The sequence below is a fragment of the Mandrillus leucophaeus genome, unplaced genomic scaffold (assembly GCF_000951045.1).
Source record: "Mandrillus leucophaeus isolate KB7577 unplaced genomic scaffold, Mleu.le_1.0 Scaffold121, whole genome shotgun sequence".
NCBI classification, from domain to species: domain Eukaryota; kingdom Metazoa; phylum Chordata; class Mammalia; order Primates; family Cercopithecidae; genus Mandrillus; species Mandrillus leucophaeus.
Window position 1 is genome coordinate 4,090,811 of NW_012100432.1, and position 12,981 is coordinate 4,103,791.

General features: G+C 38.2%; 1 protein-coding gene across 1 annotated transcript; it reads right to left on the minus strand.

Moving 5' to 3' along the window:
• Positions 1–214: 214 nt before the first annotated feature.
• Positions 215–12,143, minus strand: PROK2 (prokineticin 2). Its single transcript, XM_011971250.1, has 3 exons — positions 12,077–12,143; positions 10,271–10,396; positions 215–1,609 (listed from the first exon to the last, which is right to left on the minus strand). The coding sequence occupies exons 1-3, from the start codon at positions 12,089–12,091 to the stop codon at positions 1,505–1,507; spliced, it is 246 nt and encodes an 81-aa protein (XP_011826640.1). The 5' UTR covers positions 12,092–12,143; the 3' UTR covers positions 215–1,504.
• Positions 12,144–12,981: the final 838 nt, after the last annotated feature.

Genomic DNA, 12,981 nt, shown 5'->3' on the forward strand with positions numbered 1-12,981 from the left:
TCAGTTGAACACATTTCATAAACTGTTTACTTGTGACGTTGAAACCATTTACAATACTTGGTGGGTTTTCAAGGCCAGCCTACATTGGCATCACCATGTGGTAGCACCTAGCACCCTGCCTAACCACCCGAGACACACACTCCCATCACTCTTTGCCAAGTCAATACACTTAAGTCCCATGAGTCCATTCCTGATTACCGTCAGTTTTGCATGGCATCCTTTTCCTTCACGCTCCAAAACCCCACTGATTTACACATTGTTTATTTTTTGAACTACCTTAAAATCCATGCAAACAGAATTCTGCTGTATGTAAGATGAAAATGCACATATCTCTGGGGCTATTTTACCAACCTTGGGGTCTTTCTCCATGTTGGGACATAGCCTATTTAGAAATCTGCTTATAATAAAAACTGACAACACCCGTGACAAAAATAAGGATATACTATTAAAATAAAATGATATACAGTACTGTCATTATTCTGATACAGAATTTTTACACAGCAATATTGATACAGGTACAAACGGCAATCCATTACAATCGACCTTTCGGTTACAAACAACGTTTAAATTACAACTTAATACCGATTTAAAAATGGTAATCAGTGTTGTGCCAGATTAAAATAAATACTTCCTCTTCAAGTGACATTTTCTAGAATATCTCTAAGTAGGAGACTAAGAAAAAAAACTTTATAAAAAGAAAAAGAAGTAAACGTAATCTTTTATTTTTAGAAAAACCCAAACCTAGAAATCTGGACTAAATTAATTTAGCTTTCCATTCCTTCTGTCCACACACCAGCCCAACAGCAGAGCCGAAGTCCTCTTGAGTGACAGGTTTAGGAAGGGTCCGGCAGCACTCCCAGCGTCCACGCCATGAGAGGAGTTTGGAGCGTCAAGTTCACATATAAACTCTTTTCACTATTTAAATAGCCAGCAAAAAGCTGGATTCCCGTCAGCGATTCTGCCATCAAACTCAGAGATAAACCTACCACTTTAAAATGCACGAGCAGGGAAGAGAAATGGAGAAAAATAAAGTAAGGTAAGGGCCTTGAAATTCTTTGAGGTGGAAGAGGCAAGGGACCAAAAGTTGTATGTATGTATGTATGTATGTATGTATGTACGTATGTGTGGCGGGGCACAAATGGGGCTTGGGATGGTGAGGAAAAAAAAAGTTTCTCTAACAAAATATCAAATTCCTATTTTCCTCATTTTTGTGAAAATGGGTATGTTTTTGACATTTAAGAAAAAAGCCAAACCAAACCAAAACACAAACAGGGAAATGAGAACCAGTTCCACAATGCCTTACACTTTATATTTCTATCCAAAAGTAAAATTCCCGATTTAAAAAAAAAAAAAAATCATTTAAAACTCAAAGATAAAAAAGTTACTTGGAAAGTTGAGGAAGCAAAAGCATTTCTTTCTGGCACATTTTTTGTTTGGCACAATCACAAGTAAGACTTTACAGATAAGATGTGGCTATTCACATTTGGTTTCTACTCTAAAGCGATTACTTTCGGGCTAAACAAATAAATCGGTTAAATGAAGTCCGTAAACAGGCCAAGCCTGGCAGACATGGGCAAGTGTGATGCATCCTCCGCCCAACAAATGGAACCTAAATAAAAAAGAAAACGGAGTCAGAGCTGGAAAGGTTTCAAAAACAAACACACCAAACCATTCTTGAGATAGCTATTTAAATAACAACTAGTGTTTACTGAGCGTTAACTACCCATTAGGCAATACGCTCAGTACTTTTTATTTATTTATTATTTATTACTTTTGAGACAGAGTCTTGCTCTGTCACCCAGGCTGCAGGGCAGTGGCACAATTTTGGCTCACTGCAACCTCTGCCTCCCGTGCTCAAGTGATTCTTCTGCCTCAGGCTCCCGAGTAGCTGGGACTACAGGTGCATGCCACCACGGCCAGCTAATTTTTGTAGTCTTTAGTAGAAACAGGGTTTCACCATGTTGGCCAGGCGGGTCTCGAACTACCAACCTCAAGTGAGCTGCCTGCCTCAGCCTCTCAAACTGCTGGGATTACAGGTGTGAGTTACCACACCCAGCCTGCTCAGTACTTTTTATATGTTATCCTTTCCCATTCTTACAATCACCTTGTAAAGATGGCAAGCACTTTAATTGTACCCATTTTACAGATGAGAGAATGAGGCAAAGAGAGACTGGTATATTGGCGAAGGGCACTTATCTAAAACTTGAAGCTTGGCCAGCAGTGAGTGGGCCCAAGAGACCAAGCTTTTAGTCCTCAAGCTGTACTGCCTTTCACTTTTTCTCATTTATTTCTTTTTATGGTATCCTATCACTGAAGTTCCTTAAGCTTGAAGCTGGTATCATGGGCATGACCATGTCTATGCAATAAGCAAATATAAACTCACCATCAATGAGCAATATATAAATTCATACATGTGCACACAGATGCCAGGAGTCAAAATGCTGGGAAAAAACTTTAAAAGGAACAGAGGAAAATCAGGGAAGAAGGGAAGCTCAATTTGCATAAATGGAACAAACCACGTAGCAGTGAAAGGTCTGCTTCATTTGAGAGTCACTCTAAGAACCCAGCCCATGTCACCAGCCAAGCTGGGTTGAGGAGGGTCAACCGACAGCGAGCATGGTGGTTGTCTGTGTCAGCGGCAAATGGTATACACTCCAAATATGTATGCTTTCTAGAATAAAGACAGCAAATGTTATTTTCCCTCCCCTAAGGAATAGCACCTTCCTGAGAATCTGCCTGTCTTACAAGTTATATGGAGAAAGTTTAATCCCAGGCCTGGAGCGTCTGTGAAATCAGATGGCAAGTAACTCTGATTCAGGCTAAAGTGGGAGAGACGAGTGACTACAGACTCATATCTCAGAGATGTTTCCATAGTTTAAACATGGCAGAGGATGTGTTCTTCCTGCTTCCAAACTCAAATGCTTTATTCAACATCATTCTAGTGTATTTCTTATTCTGTTCCACCAAAACGGGCCACCCCACATCAATGATCTGTCCTTATGAGAAAAGCTGAAATGCATTGTTTAGATGCCTTCCAGATAGATTTCTTTGTATATATCATATAGATATCGACATAGATTACCAAAGCTGTCTACAGACAGTGGCAGAACCATTCCAACCTTATATCGGCGCTGAACTGATAGGACAGACCCAACTCTATGGTAGTGCAACAATGTAAAGGCTAATTCTTCTGGGCATGTCTTTCGGTGGTACCACACTCGCATTCTTCTTACCTCCTTTTTCCTTTTTCTTCTCTTCCTCTTTCTTCTTTCCTGCCTTCCATTTCCAAAATTGTTCTGGAAGGGCCAGGGAGATGATTGAGATCAATAAATACAAAGGGAAGAAAAAGAGGCAATGGGAGGGCAGGGTATGTATGTAGTGAACTGGTGAAGCAAGATACAGCCAAGCCATCCCAGTTCCTCTGTCCTTCTGCTGTGTCATGACTTCCCAGGTTCTAATGACAGCATCTACATGCAGACATGTTCGCCACTGGATTAATATAGACTTGCGCTCAGAATGGTTCTGTCACTGTGTGTCAAAGGGAACACTGAGGGCTGGCTCTTTTGCTGCCACCAAGAACACATCAGAGGAGGTGAGTACAGCTGGACTGGCTTAGACAATTATAAGTGGATAGCATGAGAAGTGATCATCAATTACCTTTATAGCCCATTCTGACCCTGAGACCTTAAGTTTCTTTCTGCCAAGCCTAAAACTGGTGCATGGGCCAGTGATTCTCAACTAGGGATGATTGTGTCCCCAGGGGACATTTGGCAATGTCTGCAAATGTCTTCATTTGTCACAACTAAGGGCAGGGAGGGGGATGCTCTAGGCATCTAGTGGGTAGAGGCCAAGGATGTTGCTAAACATTTTACAATGCACAGGACAACCCCTACAACAAAGAATTATCTGGCACAAGAGGTCAATAGTGCTGAGGCTGAGAAAAACAGACACAGAGAGCAATATCCAAGTAAAAGGAGCCTGAAGTGTGTCAGTGAAATACACCTATAATGAGCATGTTAAACTGTTATAAACGGAGATCACCAAGTATGTTTCTTTCATTTACCCATTCGACAGATACTGAGTGCCACCTACATACCAGGCCCTATCTTAAGTGCTGAGCATACAACGATGAGCAAAACAGGTGAGGGTGCACATCATCGTGGCGCTTCCCTCTTAATGATATAAGACAGAACACCAGCAAAATTGTTTCAGCTGCTTACGGGTGCTCACAGCCTTCTGCTTTCTGCATCGTGACACTATGATCACTCTCTGGACTGTCACATGGGGTGGGCAGTACCTTGGGCCTGGTAGAAAAGAAAAATCACGTGGATTGTGTGCCATGGGTCAGTTCTCAGAAGGCATCATTTATGAATGTCATCCCAAACCTCAGCACCAGATTTTTGCTTTGTCTGAGACAGAGGTAAGTGACTTCCTTTTGAGGTGAAGCAAAGGTCCTGGACTGAGATTACTCAGCTAGGAGGGAATAATGCTCATAGTCAAACACAGTCCTGCTTTCTTCCAGATTTTGCTCTCTTCTCAAATACCACCAAGCCCAGACACCAGACCCTCTAAAGAGGGGACCATACCTGTTTTACTCATGAGCATATAGCTCTTAGTCTTGTACACAGAAAACACTCAGGAAATACTTGCTATGTGCCAATCACATGCCCTGCAATGCCCCACAGAGACTAGAAGCTCCCCAAAGGGCAGAAGTGAGATGACCGTCTCAGATCCCGAGGCTCCCCTCACTACCCTGCCCAGCTCCGAGCAGGCAAAACGTAACTCACACCACCAAACTCAGAGATGGACTCACCATGAAGCCCAAGAGGCCAAAGCCCCTCTCATGTTTAGGCCTCTAGTCCAGGACCTAGGAGGGACCCTGGTAGTGTGTTCACGAGGTCATCCGTTTTTGTGAAACTTTCAAAAAATACTTTGTAATCTTTAAATCAAGGACACCGAGACCGTATGAACATCAATCTGGATCTGCCTCGACTGACCCTAACATAATGATTACATTGAACTGCAGGGTCCTTGATACTGAGGTGCTTTTTTCTCATTCAAACCCAGTTCACTCAGATCTGTGAGCTCCTAATGACAAAAACCATGATTCCTTTTCTCTTTTCTTTTCTCTCTTCTCTTCTTTTCTTTCTTCTTTCTTCTCTCTTCTCTCTTCTCTCCTCTCTCTCTCTCTCTCTCTCTCTCTCTCTCTTTCTTTCTTTTTGTGAGTCAGAGTCTTGCTCTGTTGTTGCGCCCAGACTGGAGTGCAATGGCGTGATCTCAGCTCACTGTAGCCTCCACCTCCCAGGTTCCAGAGATTCTCCCAGCTCAGCCTTCCGAGTAGCTGGGACTACAGGAACGTGCACCCACGCCCAGCTAATTTTTGTATTTTTAGTCGAGAACGGGTTTTGCCATGTTGCCCAGGTTGGTCTTGAACTCCTGGCCTCGAGTGATCCGCCCATCTCGGCCTCCCAAAGTCTGGGGGTTACAGGCATAAGCCACTGTGCCTGGCCAAAAGCCATGATTTCTGATATTATACACTCAGTAGATGCTTGTCAATTTCTTGACTGGCCCATTCACTTCTAGATTTACAGACACTGAGTGACAAAGCTAACAGGCATGTCTCATAATCACAAATGCATGAGAAAGTGCTTACGGAAGATGCACACCGGAACCCCTTAGTCCAAACTTCATGGTTTACTTTAGAATCAACCAACACTCAATGCAAAGTTTCCAATAGCCTAGAATTCCAAATAGCAAATTCTAGAAGTTACCGAGGCAGAACATCCAGCACTTTGAGAAAGCATGATTTTTACTCTTTTACAGCACTTTCAAAGAGAAATTAGCACTTATAAAAGGGCAACATGAGGGATCCTTATAGTGTGGAAATGTTTTGTGCCTTAACTGTATCAATGTCAATATCCTGCTTGTAATATTGTACTATAGTTTTGCAAGATGTCACCACTGGGAGAAACTGGGCAAAGAGTATGTAGTACCAAAGTTGAGAAAACCTGTATTAGACTAAAGCCTATTTCTGTCTTGTAAGCCCTTTTGCTGAATTGAAACTATAAAACACAGCTATGATGCTATCCCAAGAAATAATAATAGACAGTAGCTCTTGACATCATGATAGGAAAGATGAGAAAATTAGCATATTATGCTTTCTTCCCCATCTGTTGCAAATTTTTAGTTGCATTAGTTATATTTTCGTGTTTTAAAATTTTTTTACTTAAAAATATATTAAAATTTTAATAACTTCATATTCTGAAATTATAATTATGTTTACAATGTTTTGTTATAGGCTGGTTCTAAAATAGAAACCACTAATAATTTTTAAAATATTAAGTTAAAAAAGCAAACAAGTACCAGGTTTTTATTTGCATTTTCTTCCTTCAGAAAAGGAAAATATATTGGTCAACTTTTAAAGTGAAGTTTTTAAAAAATCCTGGTGCTAAAAATGTTCACATAAAAAGTGCAGCAAAATTTAAAACAAGATTGTTTGAAGGAAACATAGTTGTTTAAACTGAACAAATTCAGAAAACAACATGCAGTAAAAATTAAAGTATTAGTCACATAATTATTGAACACTAAAACGTGTTCAAAGCTTTAAAACCTAAACAGTCAAAATGGGAAGGAAATGGCTAATCTTCTATGTAAACTTTGGAAAGTAGAGGCATTCATAGAAACGTTGTTGTTTTGTTTTTTTTTTAAACAGAAAGTTTCTTCTATAGGCATGATTCAGTAAGTCATTCTTAACTGTTAAAAAATTGTGAAAAATGCACCTGTAATCCCAGCACTTTGGGAGGCCAAGGCGGGTGGATCACAAGGTCAGGAGATCGAAACCATACTGGCTAATACAGTGAAACCCCATCTCCACTGTCTCTACTAAAAATACAAAAAAAAAAAAAAAAAAAAAAAAAATTAGCCGGGCATGGTGGCAGGCACCTGTAGTCCCAGGTACTCGGGAGGCTGAGGTGAGAGAATGGTGTGAACCCGGGAGGCAAAGCTTGCAGTGAGCTGAGATCACGCCACTGTACTCCAGCGTGGGTGACAGAGTGAGACTCCATCTCAAAAAAAAAAAATTGAGAAAAATGAATACCTGTTAAAGCTATTATTTGCTTTAAAATGTGTTTAGAAAATATGCATACTGTGTTTCCTAGGTGAACTCATATATTTTATTCTATCTTAAAATTATCAAATATAAAGTTCAAAACTATACAATTATAAAACAATAGCCTGTCAGGGACTGTAAACTCTACAAGTTAATTGGTACATCTTAAATAAAACAGTAAACTGACCTCGGTAGCTATCAACTCCTACCTATGGTTCTCAGTTTCATTCATCAAATACTGTTCACTTGACCCAAATAAACAGATTTTTGGTGGCTAATGACTAAGCTGAAACAAAATTAAAAAAAATCTATATAGTGTCTACATTTTTACTGTCTACTAATGAGCCATTAAACTTCACAGCATAATTGAATACTGTACATAATGTTCATCAGAATGTACTGAGGAAAGACTTTCTTTCTTGAGTTGTTTTGAAAAGACTACACAGCTGAGAGATATTCTGGAAGAAACTAGATTTATTTTCTACAATAGGTAAATTTCATCTGGAACAAGTAGCAACTCTGGGACCTACTCTTAAAATAGGTCATCAAAATAACCTTTGAAAATGTATTTGAAGACAAAAAAGCAACCAATATGAAAAGTTAGAAAATAAAATTCCAGAAATACATTTCAAGTGAGCATCTGAAAACCATACTCTGTTATTTAAAGATTTCATTATTGGATCCCTGATAAAAACAAAATCAAAGAGATGTAGCCAGGCTTATGAAAGAAGACTGCATTTGTTTATTTTCAAAATTAATCTTGGACTAAACCTGAAATTGAAGTTATCTAGGAACTGAGGAAAAAGAATTCGGTTCTCTTTTAAATATTGCAGAGGACTGGAACACTCAAAACTATCGGATAGAACAAACTCCCAGTCTGAACTGTTATCACTCATTCCAGTGATCATTTTGTCTCTATTATCCAAACAAACCAGTTTTGGTTAATTGGACTAAAAAGTGTTCAAATGAAACCCAACGACTACTTTCATGGAGGTAGAAGCGTGTAATGATTAAGACCACATAAACAATAGAGTGTCACAAAGAATAAAGTTGAGTGTCTCTTGTTTACTCACGGCCTGTGTTGCTGAACCCCTCTGAGGCTTAATGTTGTGTATAGGCTTGTTGTATTAAATAAGAAGTATATATACAACATTTAATATAGAGGATCCGGTATGTCACAGTATTTAACAAGGTGCAATTATGATTGTTATTAACACAAACATAGTTCCACAGGAAGTGTCACTTTTCCCTTGTTTTAGTAAACAGGCTACGTGATTCTAACATCTAGGGCATGTGAAACTATACTAATACTGTATAAAAACAACACAATTTTTCTTTTTCCAGACAGAGTCTTGCTGGAGTGTAGTGATACAATCATGCTCACTGCAGCCTGAAAATCCTGGACTCAACTGATCCCCCCCGGCCCGCCATCTCAGCCTTCCTGGTAACTAGGACTACAGGTATGTGCCACCATGCCCAGCTAATTTTAAAAAATGTTTCTATAGAGACAGGGTCTCACTATGTTGCCCAGGCTGTTCTCAAATTCCTGGGCTCAAGCAAACTGCCTGCCTCAGACTCCCAAATTGCTGGGATTACAGTGTGAGCCACTATGCAAGCCAAAAACAACGTAATTCTTAAAGGAGAAAGTTAAGAGTAAATGTTTCAGAGACAATGACTTAAGTGTACAAAAGATAGCTCATAATTCAATAAGGGTGCTGAAAATAACAAGATCAATGCTAAAGGCAGCTGGGCCAGTGGCCCCTCTTCTAGGGAAGTCTGGCATTGAGACACACAACTAACACTTTAAACCTCTTCTGTCCAAGAATAAACAATGCATGTCGTGTTTTTTAATGACAGTGCAGTCTTGCATGGTAAAACCACAGGAGGGATGGTTTAAACGTAACAGGAAGCATTTCACAAGGCAACCACAGGAAAGCCAAAAGCAAATTCAGTCTTTAGATAGGCCCAAACAACTGGAATCCACATTACAGCTTGCAGAGCTAAACCTGGGTCAAGGGGCCACAATTTCTTTCATTCTGTTCACTCCGAGGAGGTCAAAATATTAACTATTCTCTGGGACTGTGGAGTACAGGAAAGATGTTTGGCTGTATTACATTTTAAAACCCTAAATCACATGTGAAAAAATAAGACAGAAAACGGAATTTGGTTTGCTTTGAAAACATTCTACTTGTTTTTAAAAGAAAGTATACAATGTGTAGAAAGAACCCTCTGAAGAGACTGAGCTCAACCTCTCGCAAACCACCTGGCCTAGGACTTGCAATGCCTCTGGAGGCACTTTACTGTTGGGAAAAATGCGGAGGTGGAACCAGAGGAAGGCAACGCAACCTGGCATTGCTGGGGGGCTCTGTTGAGGCCTCACCGTGTTTCAAAGGTTTTTAATCAGAAGGCCAAGAACTCTCCAGTTCCACATGCCTTCTGCCTCCCACCCGCCCGCTTCCTCATATAATGTAAACCTTACCGACCCCTGTAGACAGGTGGGTCTGCAACCCTTGGGGACACAACCTCTCAAGCCCTGTCCAATCCTGCCATCCTATGATCATGCCATTACTGTTAATAACTTTTCAAAAGTGTTGTTTAGGTCACTGTGATATTCAGTTGACAGCAAGTTGGAAAATTAAATATCATCAATCTCTAAAATTGTGAACAATGTATCCTGTAGGTAGAGTCAAAATATAGAATGTTTAAACTAACATACAAGAGTAACTGTATAATCGATTTTCTTAAAAAAACCCAAAACACAGAGCTTATGCCTTATCAGTAGATCTAATATTAAAAGCAGTCTTTTCAAGAACTTCTATACTCCGAATTCTGCAAAGATGCATACTAAAGTATAATATATATTTTTGTTCTAAATAAATTTTAAGCAAATTCATGTGTTGGAAATTATATTGGTAAAATGCTTCTAACACTATGAGAGCAATAACATGAAAATTATCACTGGAATAAGAAAGACAGAGGATACAATTCTTTGAAATGAAAGGGGAGAGGAGAGGGGGTAGTTTTCCACTGTTATCCTTGCTAACGTCCAATATTCATTTGTTTGTCGAGCACATTACCCGGTCCTTCATGTCATACAGACCTCGCTCGCAGTTATCACAGTAGAACCACCATGAATACAAATATATATATATATATACTAACTTTACGAGTCAGTGGATGGCAGCTGTCTCCCAGTTTGCCCATAGGTGTGCAAATCCTTATGCTCTTAACCCAGATACTGACAGCACAGCACATGCCTCCACCACATTGGGAGTCCTTGTCACAAGCCTGAAATGTAATAAACAAACAGATAAATATAGATAACAGGAAAGACTCAGGCTAAGGAAATATAAAATTGGCAGTGAAAATTCCCTTTAAATATCTAAACACTTCAACTTTAATAATCACATATATTTTAAAAAATGATAACCTTCATTTACTTGTATATATCTACAATACAATCTGATCAGAATAGCTATTTCTTATTTTTTGAAATTGGGCTAAATTCTAGCCCCTGGATTATGAAAATCTTAAATAAACATAAGATTTTTTTAAAAAGTGAAATCAGCTCTCTTTTTCCAGCGCTTTATGGCTGAATTGGCTTTGAACTTGAAGAACAAGACTATATTAGTCTTACACTACACATGGCCATTAGGAACTATATAAATCCAATCACAAGATTTTATGACTATTAACTGCAGAATACATTGGGGCCAATTTTAAAAAAGAGATTTAAATAGTCTCTAAATCTGGCATGAAACACTCCAGACCCATAAAGGCACTGAGATAAATTTTAGAAGTGCTCATTTTCCCTTTCAAATATTTGCATTTTGGTTCATGAGACTTGACGTTTCTCACACCACTGACTTGCTTTTTCATCATTTTCTCTTTAAAGAAGTCTCATAGGTTGAGACTGGACAGACCAAGATGCTTGCCTTATGTTACTCTTCCTTCAGGTGAATAAGCTGCAAAGAGCAAATTACTGGCTTAGGATAAACATATATGCACATTACAAAACCAGCTAACAATCCTGTAAGATCCATCAGTTTAAGAAATGCAAGTGACAGGTGCAATTGTCAATAGTAATTACTCAAGGCACCTGCTTTCAATATAAAAGTTGTAAATACATACAATGAAACAATGGAGGAAACAATGGAATGCAACAACTATGGAGGAATTTCCATACTCTACTAAATAGAAACAAATAATGAAGCCTAAATTTATATGAGTGAAAATGGATCTGAAGAACTATTATTCTTTCCTAGAACCAACAAAAAATAGAATGCTTTGTTTGAACCGTGGGCAGTAATCTGTTTTGCTAGTGATAAGATAAAAACATCCTGTACTATATATGTAAGAAACTAAAACCTCTATCATTTAGGCACAAATTTAAATGTATAATTAGTGGAAACAACTAAAACAGTCCTTCAAAATTCTTAGTTTTGAGGACAGTCATAACTTCTCAAGACATAAAACTATGGGCACATTCTTAACATTATTTCTCATTAAAAGTAACCAACCATTTTACTTTAAAGTTCATTTACTTCCCTCATTGGAATATCTCTCTCAGTCTATCTAAAACAAGTATCTGGATAAAAGGTAAAAATTTCACCTTGAGTTTTTGGATTCATCTTGAGGTGTTTGGATTTTACAGGACAATACATAAATGTTTCAACTTTCCAATTTTTATCTGCATGCCAGAAATCATGTAAATGTAGCCATTGCATCCCATAGATAAGATGTCTAGTCAATGATCTTTTACAATGTAGTTTTAACAAATCTATGTGGGCATACAAATCAATTTCAAAATACCTACATACACTACCCAAAAAACTGTAGATGTAAGATGGAAGTTTTAGCCAGTATTTTATTTCAACAGATGCTCAATACCCTGAATTTTGAGGCCCCATGAGCTTTTTTTAATGAGACAATCAAACATCTAGCCAAAATCCTTTAAAATTCAATCACCTGGATGTTTAACATGCTATATACAATATATCTTGATAAGTTACTGAATTTTTCATTTGAATCCAGATGATTCCTGTCATAGAGACATAACTGCAGTTTATTGCCCTGTTGCTTTAGAGACATTTTTAAAAATTCTCTTTTTGTAACACTGAGTTAAAATAACAACAACAAAAACAGCACACATAACTATATAATAAGCCCAGTCTAAGCCTCTCTAACAGATAGACAGCCAATGTGATAAAATTTTATTTTGTAACAAAAGCCTCAGTTCTTGGAAAATTTACAAAGAGTTGCACAGGTTTATATATTTTTAATTAGACAGCTGTTTCCTAATGCCCTTCATCCTTAACCCATTGCAAATCTATTCAGATAGTGTTGTCCTGTGAATGGAACAAAAAGATACTTATATTGCAAAGGGATCTTGGGCTCAGAGGATTAGGAGAAACTTTAAATGAGCCAGCAGGAGAAGAGGGAGAAAAAAATCCAATCATGTTTCAATTCTCATGTATTAGAAAGACCTGCAAAAACTTTTTTTCAACCACATGGACTGGCAAAGCTATGCAAGTAATTTTTTAAAAAACCTCTTTTCTAATAAATATCACAGAGCTTACAGTTAAAAATCTGTTGGATATATACAAATGCTGTCATAGCATAAGGACTTCCACAATTCTATAAACCTAATAACTAATATAGAGAAAATAGGACTTGATTTTCTCAAGACAATGACATTTCCTTTAAAGTCAAATGTTATTTTATTATCTAGGTATCAACATTTCAAACATAGACATTTTATGTAAATCCTATTATGTGCACTTAAATATTTGAAGTAATTTAATGAAGGTGTGAAATAATTCCTCGCTTAAAAAAAAACAGTAAAGAAGTTGAACAACCAGGAAATGATAGCA

Excerpts from the sequence above, each read along its gene's own strand:
- PROK2 (XM_011971250.1), bottom strand. Across the intron at positions 1,610-10,270 it reads GCCATCCACTGACTCGTAAA|GTTCCATTTGTTGGGCGGAG; the intron begins GTTAGTATATAT and ends TTTTTTATTTAG.